The sequence below is a fragment of the Sciurus carolinensis genome, chromosome 1 (genome assembly GCF_902686445.1).
Source record: "Sciurus carolinensis chromosome 1, mSciCar1.2, whole genome shotgun sequence".
NCBI lineage: Eukaryota > Metazoa > Chordata > Mammalia > Rodentia > Sciuridae > Sciurus > Sciurus carolinensis.
Genome location: NC_062213.1, coordinates 182,691,456 through 182,716,551, shown reverse-complemented (window position 1 = coordinate 182,716,551; position 25,096 = coordinate 182,691,456). Strand labels below are relative to the sequence as shown.

At 53.5% G+C, this 25,096-nt stretch overlaps 1 protein-coding gene across 17 annotated transcripts; it reads left to right on the top strand.

Annotated features, from left to right (window-relative positions):
- Positions 1–552: 552 nt before the first annotated feature.
- Positions 553–24,855, top strand: Map7d1 (MAP7 domain containing 1). 17 transcript variants are annotated; one of them, XM_047560145.1, is made up of 18 exons: positions 561–903; positions 14,451–14,801; positions 14,991–15,059; positions 15,575–15,738; positions 16,375–16,489; positions 17,907–18,017; positions 19,182–19,304; positions 19,401–19,567; positions 19,666–19,811; positions 20,885–21,207; positions 21,495–21,672; positions 21,755–21,893; positions 21,993–22,097; positions 22,345–22,398; positions 22,575–22,620; positions 22,720–22,810; positions 22,924–23,117; positions 23,293–24,855. In XM_047560145.1, exons 1-18 carry the CDS (start codon positions 858–860, stop codon positions 23,301–23,303), a joined length of 2,433 nt encoding a protein of 810 aa, XP_047416101.1. In that variant the 5' UTR covers positions 561–857; the 3' UTR covers positions 23,304–24,855. The 17 variants fall into 17 exon arrangements, with proteins under 17 accessions (XP_047416093.1, XP_047416072.1, XP_047416078.1 ...); XM_047560160.1 differs by having other exon boundaries at positions 563–903; positions 16,375–16,480; positions 22,578–22,620; XM_047560154.1 differs by having other exon boundaries at positions 565–903; positions 22,578–22,620.
- Positions 24,856–25,096: the final 241 nt, after the last annotated feature.

Sequence of the window (25,096 nt, the reverse complement as noted above, 5' to 3'; positions counted from 1 at the left end):
GCCGTGCAGGGCTGTAATTACCCCAGAGGAACCGGGAAGACACCAACCCTAGGATGCTGGAGGAAGGGCGGTAGCAAGGCGCCCAAGTCTCTCCCCATCCCAGCCATCACCAGAAGAGAGAAAGAGTAACGCTTCAGGGCTCTCTTTGCGACCTTCCTTCCTGCCACCCGACGTCTCCCGGGCCGATTTTGATTGAGGTGGGTTTGGGAAAGAATTTGGACTTAAAGGTGCCCACTCAACCCCAAACCATAGCCCCCAGGATCCAGTGCGAGTTGCCAGCCCCACTCCCCACTCCTCGGGTCCCAGTGGCGGGTGAGTCACCGGAGCGCTCCCTACATAGTCTTCTCGCGCGGTGGCGCGTACCAACGCGGGACCGCAGGGGGAGGCATCTCGGTCAGCGTCCTCCCGGAGCCGCGGCGCCCCCTCCGCCTTGGCCACAGAACAGAGGTCCAGAGGCTGTGAGCGCCGCGCCTCAGGGCGGGGCGGGCCTGGCAGGGTGGGCCCGTGGTGGCTCTGTCCCCGGACGCTGCAGGGACGTCTCTCCCTGCGTCGCACTTGGTACGCTCCAGCAGAAGAGGCCAGGCCCAGCCCGGGCGGTACAATAGGGTTGGGCCGCGGCCGGGACTGGGCCGGCGCCGGGCAGGGAGCAGTATTTCGGCCGGAACCCACAGACACTGGGCGGCCCGCGACCCCGAGCTTCGCAGGCCACCATCCTCGACTTCCCTGGAGCGTCGGCGCTTCCAAGTCGTTGCCCGCCAGGCGGGCCCGGCGTGATGCGCCGCGGGACCCCTGTCCTGGCTTTGGGCCGCCGCCGTCGCCGCCGCTGAGACCCCAAGAACCCCAGTGACGCCGCAGCCATGGAGAGCGGCCCGCATGCGGAGCCGGGTCCCGGCGCACCCCCAGGTATGCGGAGAGCCACGCTTAGGCCAGGCGGGAGGGAGGTCCAGGGCCGCCGGGAGGCGGAGGATGAGGGCGGCTGCTGGGCGGGTACCCCTCCCCCGCCGCGCCCTCTGACCACTTGAAGTTTAAAAATAAAGGCTGCGGCGGTGGCCGGGGCTCGGGGCCACCGACGCATCTTCTGACAGCTGCCCCCTCCCCCACCCCGGGTGCCTGGACACACGGGGAGGCGGGATCCGCGGGGACCAGCTCGGGAGTTGTTGGAATGACCCTTCCACCGCAGCCCAGTGCCATCTCGCCTTCCCCGCCCCCACCCCTCTTCCCGATCCACCCCAGGCCCAGAAGATCCTCTTCTAACTGAACTGGGACGTCTGTCCCTCTCCCCATCCCGTGTGGACACGTGTGACCCTAGCCTGAATGCGTGTTAGGGGTCCAGATTCTCAGGCCTGGCGCCCTCATACCGAAGCCTAGGTCCTAGTGCCCCAACTCCCAGGCCCTGGCCCAGACCTCTCCCCCACCCCATCCGTCCAGCTGCCGCGCAAAGGGCCTGTTGCTGCTGCGAGCCGGCCGGGAGGGGAGGGCAGAGGAGGGGGAGGTCTCTAGTGGCGGCTGCCAAGTAACCCGCCGGATAAAGGCGAGGGGGAGGGGGAGGCGGCATTGTTTGGGGCGAGGGCGGGAGCTGGGGAGTGGGCCGCCTCCCCAGCAGCCAGGCCTACTCCGGAGCCCACCCAGCCTGATTTGGGGAGGAGTGGGGCATAAGTAAATCTGCTTGTCCTGCTGCCCTCGTGCCCAGAGATTCTGGACCTGAGTCTCACACTGCAGAATGAAGGTTCCTAGTCTGGACTCCCCGGACCTGCCACATCATTCTTCAGCCTGAGGTTTTGGATACCTACCCCTTACTTACAGAAAACACACATACACGCACGCTCACACTCACACACTCTCCAGGCCCCAGACCACCAAAGCTCCCCTCCCCACCCCACACCCCACCAACCACCAGTGCCCAGGACTTCTGCAAATCCCATTCGATCTAGGAGCAGCTGATGAGGGGGTGGGGACAGGTTTCTGGTTGGCCTGGTGTTGGAGGGAGGGCTTTTTCTCTTTCTTCCTGGAAGGGGAGGGAAGAGCATGATTACTGAGGACCCAAGTTTTGTTCCCACTGACTCAGGGGGGAGGTGGCCCTGTCCCCACACCCCCATGGAGTCGAAAGCCTAATCCCAGTCACCTCCCTGCTCCCTGGGGCGTGGAACCTGGATGAAACAGTGGCTGTGGGTGCGGCTGCTTGTGGGTGGGCTCCTCCCCATGCCAGCACTGGTGTGTTGAAGGGACCCTGTGGGTGTGGGAGCTGGGAGGTCAAGGAGGGGAGGCTACTGTCAAACTGGTGGGTTTCAGGAGGCTTGTAGACTGTGCTGGAAACAAGGGTGTCTGGGTCTGTCTTGACTCTTCTGATCCTGGGAAGGGATACCCAGGGAGGCCCAATCTGGTCCATCCATCTGCTTACTGGGCCTCTGTACCTAAGGGTCCCTGGGCACTGGAGTATACATGGGATGGTTGGAGTGGTGACCTAGAGGACTTGAGAATGGCTAGATTATAACTAGGACACTTGGGTGGGGGCCTAGACTGCATATGAGGTTATGATGGGATTCTTGACTGAAGCAGTGTCCTAAGTGAGGGTGGGGAGCTGCCTACAGGGTCCTGGATTGGGAAACTTGTATACACAGGGTCTAAATGGAATTACATGAGAACTTGGGTCAGGATGGTGGCTAGTCCCTACACAGAGAAAAGCCGAAGGTGACAGGAGTCCCAGTGAGACAGGGCTTCCTGGGAGTAAATGTTGACTCTCTGGGAGAGTCTGAGTCTGGGTCTGAAGCTCTGAGTGCCCGTGATAGGCCCCCAGAGTTACCTCTGTGCACTTGCACGTGGCAAACTAACAGCAGGCAGCACAGGGTAGGGGAAAGTATGGCTCCTGCTTTTGGATTAGAAGACCTGGGTGGAAATCCCAGTTAGACATTTGTTGACTACTGGACTAGAGCAAGTGATTACCTCCTGGAGCCATAATTTCTGCCCCTAGAAAATGGGGTAGTGTTATCAACCTTGTGGGGTGTATGTGAGAGTTAGAGATGATGAACCTGAAGGAAACTGGCACACAGACACCAGACACCCACAATAAAGTGTTATTACCATTATTGTGGTTAGGTTCATTGGAACTGGTGCCAGGAGGGAGGTATGAAATATGGGGGAGGTGGGGGTGGGAATTTGTTTAAGAGCGTAGACTCTGGAATCAAACAGTTTAAGTTCCACCTCATAACACTACTGGGTGACTTCCGGTAAGTTGCTTAACCTGTCTCAAGTTTTCCATTGATAAAATGAGAATAATGTTAGAAATGATCTCATAGAGACATTAGGGTCATTAAATGAGATGAATACTTTAAGTTCTTAACCTAGGCCCTTGCGTGGAATTAGTTCTCAATAAATGCCAGTACTTTGATTTTTCTTGGTATTATTTCTAATTCATTCAGAGGCCTGAGGAGGAGATGTGATGAATTAGAACTTCAGGAGGCAAAGAGGACAGAGGGACAGGGGAGGGGAGTGTTACACAGACATAAACCAGGGTCTGTCTGGGGAATTGAGGGGCCCTGTACCTGATGGGATAATGGGAGTAGGCACAGCCATCCTGCACACTGTGCTGATGTGCCACTGTGCCAGCTTGGTGTTGGCCCTGCTGACCCAGAACAGGGCCCCTACCCTGGGCTGGGTGGGAATGGGGCGGGAGGTTCCTAGCCTGGTGTGGAGGGGAAAGTGGATGTGTTCACTGCAGGGATGTTTGCCTGGGGAGCCAGGTGTAGTGGTGATATGGTGGACAGTGGGCTGTGCTTGTGGAAGGCTTCGTGGAGGAGAAGGTGTTTGAGGTGGGCCTGGAAGGATGAGTAGAAGCTGGGACTGGCACAGTGGGCCACAACTGTACATACATCAACTAGCTTGACTGGCACTCCGCACTGTTCCTCCTTGGGCAGGAGGATCCTGTAAGGAGGCCTCTGAAGAGCCCCTAATGTGTAGTCATGCATATACAAATGAGGAGGAGGGGCTCTAGGCCAGCTTAGCTCTCCTCCCAGGATGGGCACCTGCTCTTGGTAGGGCAGAGGTGAGGGAAGGGGCTAGAAGCTGAAAACAGGGCCCAGATTAAAGTGGTGGCACTTGAGGGCTATCAGGGCAGGTCTCAGGACTGACCAAACCTGGAGGCAAGCAGCTTGAAACCATGTCCTTGGGTCCTTGCTGGTCTTGGGGCCAGGGAGAGAGCCAAAGAGCCAGACTCAGATAATGCAGCTTTGTTGGCTGGTGGTAGCTCTGCCTGGCACCCCAGGGCACAGCCTCCAGTGTTTCCTCCATCACCTCTCAGCTGCAGCTCTGCCCCAAGGGGAGCAGAGAGCCTGGTAAGGGGGTGGGGATCAGTTTTGCTGCCCTCCATCAGTGCTCCTCACCAGCTGTAGGAGAAGAAGGTGTGACATAGACTCCCTGGTAATCCAAGTTATCTCCCATCTATTGTCTCCCAGTCCTATTTGCTAAGGGCTTTCTCTGTGCCAGGCGTAATGCTCAGCATGTTATGTGCATTGTCTCATTTTGTTCCTCATTGTTTCACATGACAATCCCATGAGTAGAACTAATATTATTCCCATTTTACAGATGAGACCCAGAGAGGTGAAGTTACTTGCTTCAAGTCACACAGCTAGGAACTGGCAGAGACTGGATTTGAACTCAGTCTGTACACCAAATCTCGATTCCGAATTATCATTGCTGAGCCAACCAGTGACAGGGTCTGGCCTGTTTCTCTTCCTAAACTGGTCTCCTGTGGGCATCTTGGTCTTGGGGACTACCTGATCTTTTCTCTGGCAGGCAGAGGAAGAGCCAGCACAGCCTCTGAGTCCCCTGTGAATCCTTCCTGGTTGGAGTCTGAGCAGGTTGGACCAGAAGGCAATCACAGGCCCAGGTGGTGGTGACAATCTAGCTAATGGGCCATCCCCAGAGCTTGACCTGGGGCTGGACCTCTACCCTCCCGTCTCTGGGCCCCTGCCTGGGTTTCCCTGCTTAGGCTCAGGGAGGGACGTGGTGGAGCCCGGGCTGCGGGATGGGGTCATTTCCTGCCGCCTAAAATAACAGGAAGTGGGTGCTCCTGATTGGAGACTAGGAACAATGGCCGCCAGCCGGGCCAGAGAGCTCCTTCAGATCTGCAGTGTCGGTAGGGCTCCTGGCTTTATCAGACTTTCTCATCCACAGAAGCCTCTGCCTGGCCCCAGTGCCCAACAGCCCAACTGCTGGGGCAGGCTGTGACCTCCCAGTCATTCCCTCTCAGCTGCTCAGCCTGGTCCAGGGCAGGAGTGATGCTGCCCTTAAGAGTCTCCCTGTCCCAGTCCCACAAGTAGGCTCCCTAGCTTTGTCCTTCTTAGCCCTCCCCATTCTTCCAGCCCAGATCTCTCCAGAAGGCAGGGAAATCCAGGAAGCTGCCCCTTTGGATAGCAGACTGAGGGTAGAGACTGTCACGCCAATGGCTTCCAGACCCCACCTTTGCTACCCACCAAGCTGTGTGGCTTTAGCAAGTGTCATTATCTCACTGAATCTGTTTCCTGATTTGTAAAGTAGGGTAATAATAATATCTACCTTATTAGGACTGGTGAAGTCTGAATGAATAATGAGTGAGCATGTTTAGCTGGCCTGACCCAAGCTGAACTGTCCTTGTTGTTAATCAGACTTTCCCCAGTCCCAGGTAAAGAAGTGCCCCCAAGTGAGAGAGCAGAAGTGACCAGGATGAAGCCGGATAAATATATGGGGGACATTGAATAACTGTGCTTATATGTCTTTTTTTTTTTTTTTTTTTTTTTTGTGGTGCTGGGGATCGAACCCAGGGCCTTGTGCTTGCAAGGCAAGCACTCTACCAAGTGAGCTATCTCCCCAGCCCACCAACTGTGCTTATATGTGTCTCTGAGTCTTCTCTTGTGCTCAGAGGGGATACCTGGCTGTGTGTGTCTCTCTGTCCCAGGTTCTGTGTGTGTTCTGAATCCCAGTGTTCCCTGTGCATTGTGAGAGAAAGCAAGACACAAAACAGTGCGGTCACGTATGCTGTTAGGTGCCTCTCCCTGTCTGCTGTGTGTCCTTGTCTGTCTGGCTGTGTGTGTGTCTTTGCCCTCTGCCTGCTTCCCTGTCTTCCTTTGTCTGGTCTAATGTTGTCACCTCAGCAGTCCGGAGGGCTCTTGCTAGAGGTGCTCATCTCTGTGCTGTCCCATTTGTCTCTTGCCTCTGTCTCCTGCATGTTCTCCTCCTGGGGTGCTGTCTGGACCCCCCGCTGCTCCCCGCTGCCCAGGTACCTCACTTCCTGCCTCCTGGTGGCCAGCCTGGGCAGGAGCCTGCCTTCCCTACATTCCTGTGCTCTGAGCTCAGGGCCTGTCTGCCCCACCTGCACCCTTCGCTTTTGTGGGGGGAACCTCCCCAGGGAGTCGACGAATCACTTCCTTCTTTAGGGAACAGACAGTAGCCTCAGGGAGGGGTGATATGACCATACGCCAGAAACAGCATGACATAAGAATTTTGTCATCAGACAAAGCTGGGTTCAAATCCTACCTCTGACTCTGAAATGAACAATCCACTTAACCTGTCTGAGTAACAGTTTTCTCACCTGTAAAGTAGGGGCTATTCATGGTACTTTCCCTTTCGGCTGGTCATAAGACTTGAATGAGATAAGGGAAGTGCCTGGTCTGTGATAGGACCCTAATAACTTTGTTTTGTGGGGCACAGTGGTGGTGGCGCAGGCTTGTAATCCCAGCCACTAGGAGCTGAAGCAGAAGGATTGCTAGTTCAGTCAGCCTCAGCCACTCAACGAGACCCTGAGCAACTCAGCAAGAGCCTGTCTCAAAATTTAAAAAAGGGCTGGGCATGTAGCTCAGTAGTAAAGTACCCCTGAGTTCCCCAGTAACCCCAAAATTAGTTTATTTCCCTACCTGGATTTAGGAGGCGGAGCTGTCTGGGGACACACAAGATGCTGATATGACCATGATATTTAGGGTTTAGAGACATTTAGGCCTGGAGTACGTTGGAATCTGACTGTACCATCTAGACAACCTTCCATAGTACCTCCACCCACCCATCCATCCATCCGTCCATCCATCCACCCATTCATCCATCTATTTATCCATCTATCCATCTGTCCATCCGTCCAAGTATTCATTAACAGACACAGGGCTCGTACTCTGTGCCAGGCAGGTCCTGTATAAGGCTCTGGGGTTGCAAAAAGGACCAAGACCCAATCTCTTCTCTGGATCCCACACTAATGGGGGGAAAGGGAGGGAGATTGAGTTATCAGTGCTGCGACTGGACGTCTGGGTATGGCGGTGCAGCACATTCCCGTAATCCCAATGATTTGGGAGACTGAGGCAGGAGGATCGTGCCAGCATTAACAACTTAGTGAGGCCCTGTCTCAAAAAAAAAAAAAGGAGGGCTGGGAATGTAACTCAGCGTTTTACCTAGGTTCAATCCCAGGTACTGAAAAAATTAAATAAATAACTAAAGTGAGAATGACTGGGGACGTGGCCCAGTGGTAAAGTGCTCCAGGTTCAATCCCCAGGACACAAAGGAAAAAAGAAATGTGACTGTGTGACCCCAGCAGGAGTTGATGGGATGGGGTGAGGGAGGGAGGAGGAAGGGACTTCCAGCTCCAGAGGGTGGTGTAGGGAGCTAGTACCCCCAATATGTCACTGTACTCCCAGGGACTTTGCCCCAATCTTTCTGCAGATCCCAGATGCAGTCCCTTTTGGGAAGACAGGACTTTTTTTTTTTTTTTTTTTTGCCAGGGATTGAACCCAGGGGCTCTTAATCACTGAGCCACATCCCCTGCCCTTTAAAAGAAAATGTTTTATTTAGAATCAGTCTCACTGAGTTGCTGAGGCTGGCTTTGATCCTCCTGCCTCAGCCTCTCGAGTCACTGGGATTACAGGCATGCTGCATTGTGCCGGGCAAGACAGGACCTTTTGACCCCACAGTTGCAACCAGATCCTGCACCTTTGCCCTGTCATGCTCTTTGTGCCAAGAAATAAATACAAACTATCTGTCTCTTATCCAGTTCTTAGCAAATACTTCTGGTGAATATCAATGTAGCAGAATAAAACTGACAGTGCTTAAAACCTCAAAATCTGGCATAGACCAAAAATAAGATAAAATTAAATAGCCAAGGGACACATTTCTTCCTTCTTCCTTCTTTCCTCTTTCTTTCTTTTTTTTTTTTTTTTTTTTGGGTGCTGGTCATTGAACCGAGGGGTGCTTTACTACTGAATTACATCCTTAGCCCTTTTTTAATTTTTAATTTTTATTTTGAGAGGGGGTCTTACTAAGTTTCTAAGTTGCTGAGGCTGACCTCAAACTTGTGATCCTTCTGCCTCAGCATCCCAAGTCCCAAGTCTCTGGGATTACAGATGTGTGCCAACGTGTTCAGCAAAGGATCATATTTGATGACATAAAATGGGAATAATGAGAAAGGACTCAACAATACCTTATAGATAATTAACCAAGGGATTAATTTGGTTTAATACAATTTGTTCCCGATAACACTGTCCCAGTGACATTTCGTGGGAGTTGGCATCATTCTGAGGAAATATTTGTATTCAGGGTCAGTAGCCTGCCAGGTCACAAGAGGAGTTCCAAATGCCCTGTTCGCCTCCTGAGAAGTTTTTCTTGTTCAGTTGCCGGAGCAAACATTCAGTATTATTTTTGTTAACTTCTACCTGAGTGCTTTAGAGTCCAGGAAGCAGCCCAGACTCTGCTTCCCCTCAAGTGCTGGTCCTCTGTGCAGTAAGTTGCTGCCTGGACCTACTCTTCATGAGAGTAAAGCTTTCCCTTCGTGTCCCCTGCTTTAGGTGAGGGCGGCCTCATGGCGGAGCACTTTGTCTCATTCAGTAGCATTTCTGTGTTTCCATGTGCTTGGCACAGTGGGAGCTGCTGGTGATGCCGTGGTGAGCAAAGCAGAGGTGGCTCAGCCCTTCCTCTCAGTCTAGGAGGAGGCTGACAGTAAGAAAGATTAGAAACACGACAGTGACAGTGCTCCAAAGGCACATGAAGCCATATATGTACACTGGAGGCATCTATCCTAGTCAGAGAGACTGGGGAAGGCCTCCCCAGGGAAATGATGACTAAGATCTGAAGGGTAAGTAGGAGTTAACAAGAAAGAAGGGAAAGAGCATGTGCAAAAGCCCTGTGGCAAGGAAGAAGCTTGAATGATTATCAGAGTTAAAGGAAAGGCCAGTGTGGCTGGAGTTCAGAGAACGAGTGAGAGGAGTAGGGTAGAGAGATTTAATGTGTATGGTGGAGGGGAACAGGGACTTCAAAACGGTGCCAGGCTTGTAGATTGGGTTGAAGCATTTTGCCTTTATCTCCAGAGCAATGGGAGTACACAACCTGGTGCTGATCCCAGCAACTCAGGAGACTGAGTATGGAGGATATAGAGTTTGAGGCTAGCCTCAGGATTAGCAAGACGCTATCTCAAAATAAAAAAAAGGACTGGTGATGTAGCTCCATTCAATAAGCAGCACAAAAATAAAGAAGGAAAGAAAAGATTGTTCTGGCTGCTCAGGGGACAGCGGTGGAGTGGGAAGAGGTGTGGTAGAGCAGGACTTTGCAGTCCTCCCAGTAAGAAGGGTGATGATGCTCCCTGCTAGGGTGGAGCACATTCGTCTTCATTCCCCAATTATCTGTGGAACATCTACATGCCAGGCTCTGTTTGCCTTAGAGTCGAACAATTACCAAAATGGGCAGAAATGTGTGCCTTCATGGAGCTGGTAGTCCAGTAGTTGAGGAGTGTTCGAATGGGGGTAAGCAGCCAGGCAGGGTGGAGTCCACCTGCAGTCCAGCTACTCAGGAAGCTGAAGTGGGAGGCTTGCTTGAGCCTAGGAGTTGGAGACCAGGCTGGGCAGCATAACAAGACCCTATCCCTAAAAAGAAAGCAAAAGGAAAAGAAAAGTAGTGGTGGTGTTCAGATTATAGAGGAAAATAGCAGGAAAGGAAAGGGAGACTTTCATTGCAGTTCGTAGTTTTTTGTTGTTTTTCTTTCTTTTGGTACCAGGGATTGGACCTAGGGGTGTTTTGCCATTGAGCTACATGATTTTTTTTTTTTTTTCTTTTGAGCCAGTCTTGCTAAGTTGCTTAGGTCCTCGCTAAGTTGCTGGGGCTGGCCTCAAACATTATGATCCTCCTGCCTCAGCCTTCCCAGTCACTGGGATGACAGGCATGCACCACCTTGCCCAGCTGCAGTTCGTAGTTTTAAATAAGGAGTCAGAGAAGGCGTCATTAAAAAAGATACTGGAGTGAAGACCTAAAGAAGGTGAGGGAATGAGGTCAGCAGAATCTGGGAGCAGTGACTTCCCAGCAGAGAGGACAGTAAGTGCAAGGAAGGGCTTCAGGACTGGTGGCTGGAGAGTCTGAGCAGGTGGAGAGGGGGAGGAGGAGCTGAGGTCCAAGAGACCCCTGGCTGGAGACAAGGGAGGATCCCCTGGAGTCTTGCAGGCCGCAGTAATGACTTTGGTTTTTCCTCCCCACAAGATGGGGATTTGGGGGAGGATTTTGTCAGGGAGTGGCATGATCTGACTTACTTTTAAACAGAATCACTCTGGCTGCCATGTTGTGAGAAGACCAAAGGGAATACAGAGCGGGAGCAGGGAGTGTTTTGTAAGAAATGATAGTAGCTCAAGTGGAGGTGACGGGGGTGGAGATAGAACTGATTGGGTTTGGGATATATTTTGACGATAAAGCCAAAAGCATTTGCCAAGAAATCAGACGTGGAGGGGGAGGCAAGAAAAGTCTAAATGACTTGGAGGCCTAAGGAGCTGGAAGCTGGGGTTGCCATTAACTGAACAGGGAAAGCTGGAGGAGGTGTAGGGTTGGGGGAAGAGGAGCCTGAGTTTGGATGTGTTAAATTTGGGGCATCCAGGGTGTCAAGTAGGAGTTGCATGAGCGAAACTGGTCCTGGAGGGAGAGGTCTGGGCTGGAGAAACAAATTTGGTTGTCATCAGCAAAGGGATGGTATTTAAAGCCCTGAGTCTGGATGAGATCACCAGCGGAGAGTGTGGGGACAGAGAAGAGGTGATTTCCTCTTCTGTGCAGCTGAGCCCTGGGGCAGGCAGCTGGAGAGGTTAGCAAGTTAGGGAGGAATCAGCAGAGAGGACAGCAGTCCCAGCCAGCAAGGCAGAAGGAAAACCCAGGATGTGTGGGCTCCAAAGCCAAATGAGGCAGGCATTTGAGGGAGGAGTGAAGGGTGGACCTGTCAAATGCAGCTGATGGATGAGGATGGGAAATGCGCTCCTGGACTTAGCGACATGGAGGTCACTGGTGACTTAAGAAGAGCCCGGTCACCACGAAGTGGAGTAAAGGCCTGACAGAGTGGGCTCTTTGGTAGAGATCAGAAGTGGACAGATTGTTCTGGGCAGGTACTGCTTAAAGAGTCCCTGGTATACCCTCTCACATCTGTACCAACAACTCGGTGAGGAAACTGAGTTTGCCCAGGGTTCCACACAGAGCCAGGATCCCACTCGGGTGTGTCTGAGTCTGCAACCTAAGACCTTTCCACGCCCAGGGCATGTCCCTTGCCAGAGGCCAAGCTCCTCCCAGCCTCCTGCACAGGGCTCGTCCGGACCTAGTTGGGGATTCACTGTCTTGCTGGGTGGGTGTGATTTGCCTAGGTGTAGACAAACACCCGCCTACCAGTTTTCCTTGCAACACCTGCCGCACGCACAGGTGCTTGGAGAAGGCAACACACAGGCCTCGCCCTCAGCCTTTAAAAGGAATGCTTACATGCCCAGATGTTGGCCCCAGACAGCCCCAGGTTCAAATCCTTATTCTGCCACATACTAGTTTTATGACCCTGGGTAAATCAGCTAGTGAGGTGTCTTGGTTGCCTCACTGTATAATGGGGTAAGAGTCTCTGCCTCTCAGAGTGGCTGTGTGGCAGGGTGCTTACTACTCACTGATGGGCTGCCACTAGTTTTGTTGCCCTTTGCATTAAAGAGTTGCAACTGCTGATAAACTGGTTGGCAGTGACCAGGCATCTGTTTCCAGCTGGTATGGGGAGAGCTGAGTGGCCTGTCATGGGGCCTAGGGGTCTGGCAGAGTTGGAGGGCTCACTGGGAGACTTGGCCTCAGCTGGGGCTCTGACCTGGAGCTCAGGTAGCTGGAAGGGAAGGAATGAGGGGAAATAGCATAAACCTGAGACAGACACAGGAGGGTCCCCTGTCTAAGGGTATGGGTTCTGGTGATGGACGCTGGCTTCAAGTCTAGGCCCCTTCACTTACCAGCTTTGTGACCTCAAATTACTCTACCTAACCTCTCTGTGCTTTACTTTCCTCTTTGGTATGAAAGAGATGTTTATAACATCTCTAAATATTGTCAAAGAGGATTAAAACAAGTTTGTGTAAAATACATTGCACACACAAAGATCTTGATAAATACATAGGCTGTTAATGGTTAGTGACGGTCATCACAATACTGTGAAGGAGACCAAATCTGCACTTCATAGGACACGAGTTGTGGCACAGAGAGGGTCTGTCATTGGCCCAAGGTCACACAGTTAGTGGGGAAACCAGAATTCATATTGGAATAATCTGGCTTCAGAGACCAAACCAACCCTTAGATTCCCACCTCCATGAGAGAGGCAGCTAGAGTCCAAAGACCTTCGGGCACACACGTTGTCATCCATAGGAATGGGGAGTTTATCACACCCACAGAGGATTCGAATTTCCAGAACAGGGCCCTAGCGTGGTGGACCAGGCCCCCAGTGAAAGCAAAACATGCTTCCCTAGACGCACCTTCACACAGATGCTACCCTGCTCTCAGGTTGGTGGCTGTGTCCCCACCCATCTCTTCAGTGCCCAGGGGATAGCAGCAGATGGCATCAGGCTCAGCAGGCACAGGATACTTTTATTTATTTAATTTTTTTAGTTGTTGACCTTTATTTTATTTATTTATTTGTATGCGGTTCTGAAACTCAAATCCAGTGCCTCACACGAGCCAGGCAAGCATTCTACCACTGAGATACAACCCCAGGCCCCCAGCCCCCCACTTTTTTTTTTTTTTTTTTTTTTTTTTTTTTGCAGTACTGGGCACGGAACTCAGGGCCTCACCCATGCTAGGCAAGCGCTCTGCCACTGAACTACACTCTCAGCCCTTTTGTGTTTTTATTTTGAGAAGTTACAGAGGCTGGCCCCAAACTTATGATCCTTCTGCCTGAGTTGCTGGGATTATAGGCATTTCAGAGGATCCTTTTTTTTTTTTTTTTTTTTGGTACTAGGGATTGAACCCAGGGGCACTTTACCACTAAATTACATCCCCAGCCCTTTTTATTTTTCAATTCAGAGACATGGTCTCACTGAGTTGCTGAGCGTCTTGCTAAGATACTAAGACTGGCCTTGAACTTGTGATCCTCCTGCCTCAACCTCCCTAGTGGCCACAATTAAAGATGTGCACCACTGCACCAGGCCAGAGAATACTCTTTGAGAGACCTGGAGCATCACGAGACCCATAGGGAAAGGGGGTGTAGTATCACTGCTGACACATGCATTGTGTTGAGCACTCTATTGACAGCCCCTCTAGCTTGAGCTCTTTATACCTGTTTAGATATGAAAACAGACTCAGAGAGATTGAATGGCTTGTCCAAGGTTGCCTGTTGGGGAGGTAGGACTTTCCTCCCTGTCTGGGGTGGTGAAATCAGAACTGGGCCCTCAGCTGATTGTCTGCAGCTTGTCTTCCAGATACCCCTTGACATGCATGTGCACACATATGTACATGCATATTTGCCAAATTGTTTGTCTTCCTCACTGGCACTTTGGTGTCTTGTAGAAGGTTCATGAAATATTCATGTTTTAAAAGAAGAAATCTGGGGGCGACTGGGGAAAAAGATGTAGATGGAGCCGGCTGTCCACTGCACTGGGGACTCCAGCCACACAGGCATCCAGCTTGTGCCCATGCTTCTGTCCTTCCTCCTAGTCAATCCCATATGCCCCACACTGGCACCCTCTACAAATTAGACCTTGGCCTGGGCACTGAGACCCAGAGGTAGAGTGGAAAGGTGAGGTTGAAGACATGAAAAACCATTTGGGGCATGAACAAGTGCTTTACATTTTTTCTCAGTTTTTCCAACACACCCTCCTCCTTTCCACCCCTGTGCACACGCTGTTCTCCGCCAGAACCCTCTTCTCCTTGCCTTGCCAACTCCGACTCATCCTTGTGATCTCGGCTTGGTTGCTACTTCAGGAAGCCCTCCAAATGCAGGTTAACCATCTGTGCTGTGCTGCCCAGGATGTGGTGCTTACCCTCTCCTGGCACTGCCTTGCTATTTGTCCACCCCGCTGGAGAGTGAGCGCCTCAGAGGCAGAGATTCTGCTGTTTCCTCACCATTATGTTATCAATGCCTGGACCACACTGGACCTGACAAATGAATAAGTCCATTGGCAAGGGAGAGAGCTCTGTACTGAACTGACGGCCCAAACATACAGTCTGACTCTCTTTCCCCTCTTGTGTTGGTCTTTCAGCTGTGGTAGCCAGAATCCCCCCAGAGCCAAGACCTTCCCCAGAAGGTGACCCTTCACCCCCACCGCCACCACCACCAATGTCAGCCCTAGTCCCGGACACCCCCCCGGACACCCCTCCTGCCATGAAGAATGCCACTAACCCTAAACAGCTCCCAGTGGAACCAGAGAGTCCTCCAGGGCAGGTGGTGCCTAGGCCAGCCCCCCTGCAGGAAGAATCCCCTTCCTCGGAAGCAAAAAGCCGGGGACCCACCCCACCAGCCACAGGCCCACGGGATGCCAGGCCTTCTCGAAGGAGCAGCCAGCCGTCCCCAACTGCAGTGGCAGCCTCTGACAGCCCTCCCACCAAGCAAGGTATGTGTGAAGTCCCCGGTCTTGGGCCCAAACCCCTTGGCTTGTGTTCTAGCACTGGGAAGTGCTGCCTGAGGGAACCCCCTTTTCCCTGGAGAAGATGGTGAGGGAGAGGGGCAAGACCCAGAGGGAACCCCAGGCTGACTGCTCCTTGGGGAGACTTTTTGACCAGCTCATTTTCCTTCTGCTAAGATGTAAAGAAGTCGGGAGAGAGACACAAGCTGGCAAAGGAACGGCGAGAAGAGCGGGCCAAGTATCTGGGTGAGTGTGTGGGAGGCATGGTCGTCACCTCCTTCAGCATTTATGCATAATGCTGCCACTGCGGGGACCCTTCATGTGCACTCTGCACCATCTCATTTAATCCTCTCCACCCATTTTGAGGAGGAAACAGAGGCTCGGGGAGATGAAGTCATTTGCCTAAGCCACACAGCTAGTGCAGCAGCTGAGATTCAAACCCAGAGACCTTGGCTCAGCCCACATCCATGTTCTTAACCACAATACATGGAAACCTGTCCAGGAGGCCCCCAAGTCGGATGGGGATCTTACATCGGCAAACTCATTTCTCCTTCAGTCCGGAGAAGCCGGAGGCCAGTGCTGGAGGAATAGGCCTCCCCTGAGGCCTGTCTTCAGGAAACCCTTAAATGGGAGAGGGGTTCTGGGAGCGTAGGCTCCCCTAGACAGGCAGAGGAGAGAGCACCCAGGGCCCGGGTGGCAGGGAGGCGTTCAGCCCAGCCTGCCCAGAACCCCTCCCATGCCATGGCTGCTTTCCCCCACAGCGGCCAAGAAGGCAGTGTGGCTGGAGAAGGAGGAGAAGGCCAAGGCGCTGCGGGAGAAGCAGCTCCAGGAGCGCCGGCGGCGGCTGGAGGAGCAGCGACTTAAAGCTGAGCAACGCAGAGCTGCCCTGGAGGAGCGACAGCGGCAGAAGCTGGAGAAGAACAAGGTGCGTCGGTGCTGGTTGGGACTGGGCCTGCAGGCTCTGCACGCTCGTGCCTGCGTGTCCTTGGATTGGAAGTGTGAATGCACGTGGTGTTCGTGCCTCCACGCGGTCTGTCTGCGTGGTCCCCTCTGTCCCTGGGTTACAACGTCTGGACATCTATAACTGCAGCCACCTTTGCTCCCCTACGTGCCACTGCGGGTCCCTCTGACTGTGGCTGTGTGTGTGTAGACATGGGTCTGTGTGTATGTGCCTAGCTCTGCCACATGGGTAGATGCCTGGCTCTGCCAGGTGACCTCAGGCTAAGGGAAAATAGCCCCAAGGTCAGGACCCTCCATGCCAGTGGGACATAGATAGCCCTGCCTAGGAGCTTTAGGTAGGGAGAGTCCCACCCCATCCTCAGAGAAACAGCTTATAACACCCAGGGAATGACTCGGGCACAGTGAAAAGCTCTCCAAGGAGTTGGAAGAGATCTGTTGCACTTGTCCTTAATCACAGCAAGGATTCAGTGACGTTGGTTACCTGCAGTGAGTCAGGAGAGGCTTGGGTAGGGGAGGCATTGTCACAGGAGAAGAAGGCTGTTTCTCAACTATGGTGGACGATTCTGAGCCCAGACTTCTCTCCTCTCCTGCCTGCTCCCAGGAGCGCTATGAAGCAGCCATCCAGCGGTCAGTGAAGAAGACGTGGGCTGAAATCCGGCAGCAGCGCTGGTCCTGGGCAGGGGCCCTGCACCACAGCTCCCCAGGACGTAAGACCAGTGAGTGGGCTGCAAGGGCTGCTGGGTGGGTGGGCAAGGCTGAGGCCTGGCAAAGTGGGGAAGGGACCAACTTCCGTACAAGGAGGTGGTGGCTCCCTGCAGCATTTTTGTCTGGCTTCTCGTGACTTGTGTCTTCTGGAATGGTCTGTAAATTGAATTGTCCCTTCCCAAGGACTTCCACTATCAAGTCAGAGATGAAGTCTCTTCATTTGGTTTGCTCCTCAGACCTCGGTCATTTTAGGAGTAGCCTTCTTTGCTCCTGTCAATTACTATTAGTTGATGATACATAAAAGAGGATTTTAATGCTCTGCAGACACTGGATATTTAAAGAAAACTGTCACCCCCTCTCTTGGAAGGTAGATTTTTGTCTCTGAGTTCTCTTCATGTAGGCTCATCATGGATTTTGGTCTGATTATTTGCTGGCATGTATGTACCAGTGTTTGGATGTCTTTATGCAATGGCAAATTTCAGTATTTTTAGCTCTTAACTTCTGGTGTATGTGCTCATGGATCTGTATTGTGTAGCTTGATGTGTTTGCAATGGTATGTTTGTGGCCTGGTGTTCCTCAGTGAGGGCTCCTAAGTCAGACCGACTGGGGCTCCAGCTCTGGCACTTGTACTATGACCTTTAACTTCTCAACATCTCACTTTCTTCGTCATGAAATGGGGATAACAATGCTACTTGCCTCCGAGATTGTAGGTAGATGTTTGGAGGATCAAGTGAGGTAACAGGTGTGTGGTGCCCAGCACAGTGCCTGGCACATGGTAAGCATCCATGAATGCTAGCTGTTATAAATATCAGCCACGGTTAGGTTGCTTCAGTGTGTTCCTGCTTCGTGTGCACCTGGGTCTGACACCTTGTCTGCTATTCGTGTTTCTGTCTGTGCATGTCTGCACATACATGTGCATATGCATAAGTACCTACCACTTTATATGCCTGTGTCTGCATGTCTTTGTCTTTCTGTGCCTGGATGAATATGTGGGTTTGTGTAAGTGACTGTGTGGGTTCTTCTGTTCAGGAACGTCTGCATTGTCCCAGTATGTGGGTGTTGTATCCATAGTGCCTTGGCTGGGCAGTGTCAGCAAGTGCCAATGCTGGGTGGTTATGGGGAGGGGTTGCGGCACCCAGCCCTAGGGAATGGCTTCCTTTGGTCTGGCCAGGAAGGCTATAGTTTTTCTAGATTCACACCATCTCCTCCCTCTGCTCATTCTCTGTCGGCTCCCCCAACCCAAGTTGTCTCTGATCACCTACCCCTCATCCTCATCTTCCTAGGGCCAAATCCGCCTCCTCCTCCCCATCCTAGCCTGCCCACTCCTCCCTCTCCCCCCTGCCCTCGGAGCATCCTGCATGGAAGGCCTCAGTGCCCCCCCTGGCTCCCGTCTGGCCCGGCCCTAATGCCGTGTCTTTTCCCCTCCAGGTGGGAGCAGGTGCTCCGTGTCGGCAGTAAACCTGCCCAAACACGTGGACTCTATAATCAACAAGCGGCTCTCAAAGTCCTCTGCCACGCTCTGGAACTCCCCCAGTAGAAGTAAGAGAAGGCCCAGCCTTCCCCCTCTAGAGCCCCTTGTAGCCCCCACCAAGCCTCCTCCAGAGCTCAGCAAGAACATCAGTCCCTGGAGCCCTCACATACTCCAGGTCCCCATCCCCATTTGACCCCAACCAGGGCTTTGTGCCCCTCTGGGGAGCCGGCATTTGGGTCTGGACCCTGAGGACAGAGTGGTGCACCCTGCAGGAGAGGAGAACAGAGACAAAGGACAATAGCCCACAGGGCAGAAAGCCTGGCAGGAGCCTCAAGAGCAAGTTGGGGTAGTGGCTGGGGGTGGGAATGGCCTGGCAGCCTTATCTCCAACCACAGCCAGCTGGCCTCAGCCAACCCCAGACAGATGGCCTGGCCCCCATGTGTCAGATTGGCCTGGGTGCTGTGTGGGGGTCATTCTGGCTTCACCCTGGAGGTCCACACAACCCTGCCCTCTCTGCCTTCAGAGCCCCAGCCAAGGCCTTGGCTGGTTCCAGAGTTGTGGCCAACCAGGGTGGCACAGTCCCTGTGTTCCCACCATGCCCTGGTGCTTACATATGAAAGGAGCCATGGTAGGAGTTATTTATAAGTTTCTCTAGCTTTTATTTGGTTGCTTTGTTGCCTAGCAACTAAATCAGCTGCTGCACCAACCCCACCTGACTGAGACTTAAAAATAACCTAGCAGCTGAGGAGACAGAGCAGGGTGGCCTAGGGCAGCCAGGCCCCCTTAGCAGCCTCTCCCTGGCACAGGACTTCTAAAGACTGGATCAGAGGGGCGCAAGGATCCTCGCTGTCCCAAATCCACAGGAACATGCCTGCCCTAGGCCAGCACTCTAAGAGCAGGAGAGGCAGGACCCTACAGAGGGACATGGGAGAGGCCCCTTGTTTCTTCCACCAATCCCGCAGGGTTCCTTCTTATGCTCACAGTTCTGAGCCCCTTCATCTGGGGACACTGGTAAGAGGAACCCTGAAGCCATGCAGGGTTTTGCCCTGGGACTGTTTTCTTATCTGGGTTGGCAGTGAAGGTCTAGATCTCGGGAAGGACAAGCGTGACCCCGTGTGACTCAACGGGAGATTCATCCTGGATGAGAATCCTTGGACTCATCTTGGGGACAGTACCTGTCTCTCCTATACCTCTGCCTGCAATGACCTGCTTCTTCCGTGTTCTCCCCCTAGATCGCAGCCTGCAGCTCAGCGCATGGGAGAGCAGCATTGTGGATCGTCTGATGACGCCCACCCTCTCTTTCCTGGCTCGGAGTCGCAGTGCGGTCACATTGCCCCGCAACGGCCGCGACCAGGGTAGGGGCAGCGGCTCTGGGAGACGCCCCAGGAGGGGCCGGGCAGGGGCCGACCTAGCGCCTGGGCCGCACCCCGACCGCACTCATACCTCCGCAGCCGTGCCTGTGTGCCCGCGCTCGGCCTCCGCCAGCCCCCTGACACCGCCATGCAGCGCCCCCCGGAGCGTGCACCGCTGCACCCCGGCTGGGGAGCGCGGGGAGCGGCGCAAGCCCAGCGCTGGGGGCAGCCCCGCTCCGGCTCGCCGCCGGCCAGAGGCCTCTCCGGTGAGTGGCAGCGCAGGTGGGAACGGCTGCCTGCAAACTGGAGCACAGGTGCACTGACCTCAGCACCCTTCTCCACTCTCTCCCACCCTCCCTGCCAGGTGCAGAAAAAAGAGAAGAAGGACAAGGAGAGGGAAAACGAGAAGGAAAAGAATGCCCTGGCCCGGGAGCGTAGCCTCAAAAAGCGCCAGTCGCTACCTGCTACTGTGCGGCCACGTCTCTCTGCTGGCGCCACCTCAGAGCTCAGGTGGGCGCGCCCCGCCACCCCAGGCCATGCATGCACTCACTCGTTCACAAGTCCTTGCTGGGCAAGCATTCTAGAATGGAAGTTTCTTGAGGGCAGGTTCTTATTTTCTCTTTTTTCCCTTTTTCTTTCTCTTTCCTTCTCTTTTCTGTCTCTCTCTTCCTCTCTTTTACTTTTCCTTCCTTTCTCTCCCCCTTTCATGTTTTGATTACTGAAGTGCCCCAACACCTAAAACAGTGCCTGGCACTTGGTAAGCACTCAGTATATACTTGCCCAAGGAAGGACTGACCTGCCAGGTCATGTTCTGGGTGCTGAGGACACTTTGGTGAGCTAAACCAGGCCCAATATTTGCACTTATTAAGAGTGCAGGCTGGGCTGGGGAGATAGCTCAGCTGGTAGAGTGCTTGCCTCACAAGCACAAGGCCCTGAGTTCGATCCCCAGTACCGCAAAAAAAAAAAAAAAAAAAAAAAAAAACGAGAGTGCAGGCTATTGAGACAGACAAAAAAAAAAAAAAAAAAAAAAAAAAATCTCACAAGTCGGGTGCACTGGCACAGGCTGTAATGACAGTGGCTTGGGAGGTGGAGGCAGGAGGATAGTGAGCTCAAAGCCAGCATCAGCAACTTATCAAGGCCATAAGCAACTTATTGAGACCCTGTCTTTAAATAAAATATTGAAAGGGCTAGGGATGTGGCTCAGTAGTTTTGCACCCCTGGGTTCACTCCCCAGTAACAAAAAGTGGGGGGGGGATGGCTGGGGTTGTGGCTCAGTGGTAGAGCACTTGCCTGGCATGTGTGAGGCACTGGGTTCGATTCTTAGCACCACATAAAATAAACAAATAAATAGTAATAAAGGTATTGTGTCCATCTACAACTAAAAAAAAATTACAAAGAAATCTCACAAATGATATATAATTACAAACTGGAGTATATGCACTAAGAGGAAATGATACAGTATTGTAAGAGCAAATAGATGGGGGAGGGGACATTTCCATGAGGAAGTGACATGCACAGGTGGTTGTGTGTGCATGCTTGAAGGCTCTCTGCTCTCCAGTTCTAACCCTTATCTTCTCTCTCAGCCCCAAGTCCAAGGCCCGGCCATCCTCTCCTTCCTGGCACAGGCCTGCCTCCCCATGCCCCAGCCCAGGGCCAGGACACACTCTGCCTCCAAAACCACCGTCCCCCAGAGGCACCACTGCATCACCCAAGGGTCGGGTTCGGAGGAAGGAGGAGGCAAAGGAGAGCCCCAACACAGCAGGACCCGAGGACAAGAACCAGAGCAAGAGCAGGGCCAGTGATGAGAAGGAGCCAGCAGCCCCAGCCTCACCAGCACCCTCACCTGTGCCCTCACCCACCCCTGCCCAGCCCCAGAAGGAGCAGCCCATAGCAGAGATCCCTGCAGGTGGGCATGAGAGGGTGGGAAGCTCGGGAAGGCAGCTTTGTCTGCCTAGGAGGTGACCTGTCAAGGGTATGGGCCTCCAGACATGCCTAGGGACTGGATGTTGGGAGACAGGAAGAGGGGCTCCTGCCCACATCAGGGCCAGCCCTCAGAACACAGGCCATTCAATGTGGATGGCAGCAGTTCAGTAGGTGGGTTACTCTGAGGTCCAGGAAGCAGGGGTTTGCAGGGGTGATGGAAGTGCCTGGACAGGTATACACCTGACTCCCTGGTCCTGGATTCCCCTCCAGGTACTGCTGTCCTGACCTCACCCCCAACGCCCGCTCCCCCAGTGACCCCTAGCAAACCCATGGCTGGCACCACAGACCGTGAAGAGGCCACTCGGCTCCTGGCTGAGAAAAGGCGCCAGGCCCGGGAGCAGCGTGAGCGGGAGGAACAAGAACGGAAGCTGCAGGCAGAAAGGGACAAGTGAGTGCGCCCTCGGGGACTGAGGGGACCCTGATGGGTCCTGGAGAAGAGACTCAGACTGAATCTCATTCCCGTCATTCAGGCGAATGAGAGAGGAGCAGCTGGCGCGGGAGGCTGAGGCCCGGGCAGAGCAGGAGGCTGAGGCCCAGAGGCGGGAGGAGCAGGAGGCCCGAGAGAAGGCACAGGCGGAGCAGGAGGAGCAAGAGCGGCTGCAAAAGCAGGTGCCCCAGCCGGCGGGAAGGCCGGGGTTGGACTTGGGCACCTCTAAACAGAGGGAGGGCTGGAGCCAGGTGCCCAAAGCTCACTGTGGTCTTTGGCAGAAAGAGGAGGCTGAAGCCCGGTCACGGGAAGAAGCGGAAAGGCAGCGCCTGGAGAGGGAAAAGCACTTCCAGCGAGAGGAACAGGAGCGGCAGGAGCGCAGAAAGGTGTGTAGGGAACTGGTGGGGCTCGTGTGGGCGTGGCCTGCATCTGGGCTGGGTGGGGCTGCAGTCCAAGGGGCTAATCGAATGCAACCAGAGCGCCCAGCCTGTAGAGCGTGGGATGAGGACTCGGCAGGTTCTGACTCCTGGCCTGGAAAGGGCTGGTATGAGCTGGGGGTGACTGATGGGAGGTTGGTGGGAGGTTTAGGATTAGGCCGGGGCTTGGGCCTAACTGTTTGGGGCCTCCAAACAGCGTCTGGAGGAGATAATGAAGAGGACTCGGAAGTCAGAAGTTGCTGAAACCAAGGTCAGGATTCCTGGGTTGGGAGTCGGGACTGGGGAGAGGAGGAGAGGAAGCTGAGGAAAGAAAGGCATCCAGAGAAGGAAGGAGGGTCTGGGGGCGGCTGAGAGGGGGAAGAGGTGAGGACCACAGTCAGGTGGGTCCAGATAGCCCTTGAGTCTGACTGCTGTTCCTCTTCAAAGCAGAAACAGGACAGAAAGGAGGCAAAAGCCAACAATTCCGACCCAGGTAAAGCCTCTGTTCCCCTGTCTCCATCCCCCTTGTCACCCCCAAACTCCAGCATCACTCACTAGCCACTGGCTGATGACCCTTCCTTCCCTGTCATAGATCCTGTGAAGGTTGTGGAAGCTCGACCCTCAGGGCTGCAGAAGGAAGCTGTGCAGAAAGAGGAGCCAGCTTCCCAGGAGCCTCAGTGGAGGTACCAGCTCCCAGCCTCAGGGACCCTGAGCAGGAAAGCAACCTTAGGCTGGACCTGTGGGGTGGCCTGGGGACTGGGCGGCAAGGTGCTGACTGTGGCCCCCTCATCCACAGCCTGCCAAGCAAGGAGCTGCCTGGGTCCCTGGTGAATGGCTTGCAGCCTCTCCCAGCGCATCAAGAGAATGGCTTCTCCCCCAAGGGACCCTCTGGGGACAAGAGTCTGGGCCGAACACCAGAAGCACTCCTGCCCTTTGCAGAGGCAGAAGCCTTCCTCAAGAAAGCTGTGGTACAGCCTCCACAGGTCACAGGTAGGGACCTCTGGCTCCTGGACCCAGAGCCATCCCTCCCAGCAACCTTCCCTGACCCCCTCCCCAACCCCACCCTCTCTTCTTAGAGCTTTGCCAGAGGCCCTCTCCTGCTCCACCTGAAGACTCCCAAGAGGCAAGCTTTGCCCTGATTCTTCTCCCTCCCCCTTTCCCCTAGAAGTCCTTTAAGGGGTTGCGCTGGATCCAGGCTTGGCTGTGAGGCTTCCTCTGCATCTTCTGCCACGATGTCTGGAGGAGAAAGAGACAGAACAAAGATGGAAGTGGCCTGGGCCCCTGGGGGTGGGTCCGCTGTGTTGTTTTTAATCTGCACCTTATAGGCTGATTGTCTCTTTGGCTGGAGCCAGACCCTGCCCCTCAGTGCATCTGTGTGCTCACACGCGCAGACACCCCACATACACACACATACACTCACAGCCTCTCTGGCCTCCCCGCTGTGGGGAGGGCCACCTGTAGTATTTGCCTTGGTTTGGTGGGGTACAGTGGATGTGAATACTGTAAATAGCTTGTGCTCAGATGCCTCTGTGTGGAGGGGGCAGGTGCAGGAGGCAAACCCTCCTTCCAATGCTCCCTGGGGAGATCGTCCTCTCTCTATTTAACTGTAACTGAGGGAAAACCCAGGCCTGGAAATGGGGGGCACCTTGGGCCACAGGATACTGGTTGCTTCAGGGGTACCCATGCCCCCGCCCTCACCTGGAATCAGTGTTATTGCATCTGATCAAACTTCTCCAGAAATAAAGTGAGAGTAATTCTGCCAAACCTGTCTATCTTTGGAGCTGGCGGTGAGGGTGGGAGCAGGTAGACTCCTGAGTTCTAAGAAATGAAGGGGTACTTACCCCTACCTGCTGGTACCAGTCCTGGACCCCCTGCCCTATGGTCTTTCACTCATTTATTCATTCAATAAATATTGTCACATCTATTCTGTATCAGGCATTGGGCTACATAACATTGATGCAGCAGTAGGAAAAGATGTGACCTCTGTCCTTGTGTGTTGCACTCTAACAGTAAGCACCATGGGCACTTGAGGGCCACCTACTTGACATCACCACTTCCGCATTCCACACAATCCTGATTTGTTCAGACACCCATCCTCCTCCCAGACCCCACCCTGTGCTTTAGCAGATCCCAGCTCCAGAGATCAGTCAAGATTGTGGTAAGCCAAAAGTGATGGTCCCAAGTCCCTCATGAGCTATTGATTAGGCATGAGCATGTGGCACAATTCCAGCCAGCAAATGTGAAGAGAATTCACCTGAGGACATCTGGGAAAGACTTTCTCACTTGAAAAAAACCACAATGTAGAAGCCATTCCCTATGATGATCTGCCCAATGTCCCCTGGTATTCACATCCTTATGTGGTACCATATCGGGACAGGGTGGGGCCAAGTTACCAGTAGAATACTGCAGAAGCAATGGTGTGTCACTCTGAGACTAAGCTATGAAAGACACTGAAGCCTGTCGTGGTTGTCCTCGGTCTTGGGTCACTCACCCTGGGGAAGGCAGCTGCAGTCTTGAGCAGTGTTGTAGAGAAGCCCACATATCAAGACACCGAAGCCTTCTGCCAGCAACCATGTGAATAAGCTTGGAAGCAGATCTTCCAGCCCCAGGCCAGCCTTCAGATGACATTCCTGGCCAATAGCTTGGCTGTCACCTCATGAGAGACCCTGAGCCAGAACCAGCCAGTTCTAACTCTCGAAACTGTGAGATAATAAATGTTTTAAACTGAGAAGTTTTGTGATAATTTGTCACAGGGCAATATTTAATACACATTATGAAGAGAAAACCCTGCTTGTATGATATGAGGTCCCACTGGGCTGCTTGAAATTGCTGCATCCACCCTGCTAATTAATCTAAGGACAAAGTCAACATCAAGGATGGCAGAGCAGCCAGATAAGGAGAACCCCCAGCTTTGAGAACATCTCCGAATTGACCGAACCTAAAGCAGGTGTGTCTAGACTAGGACTCCC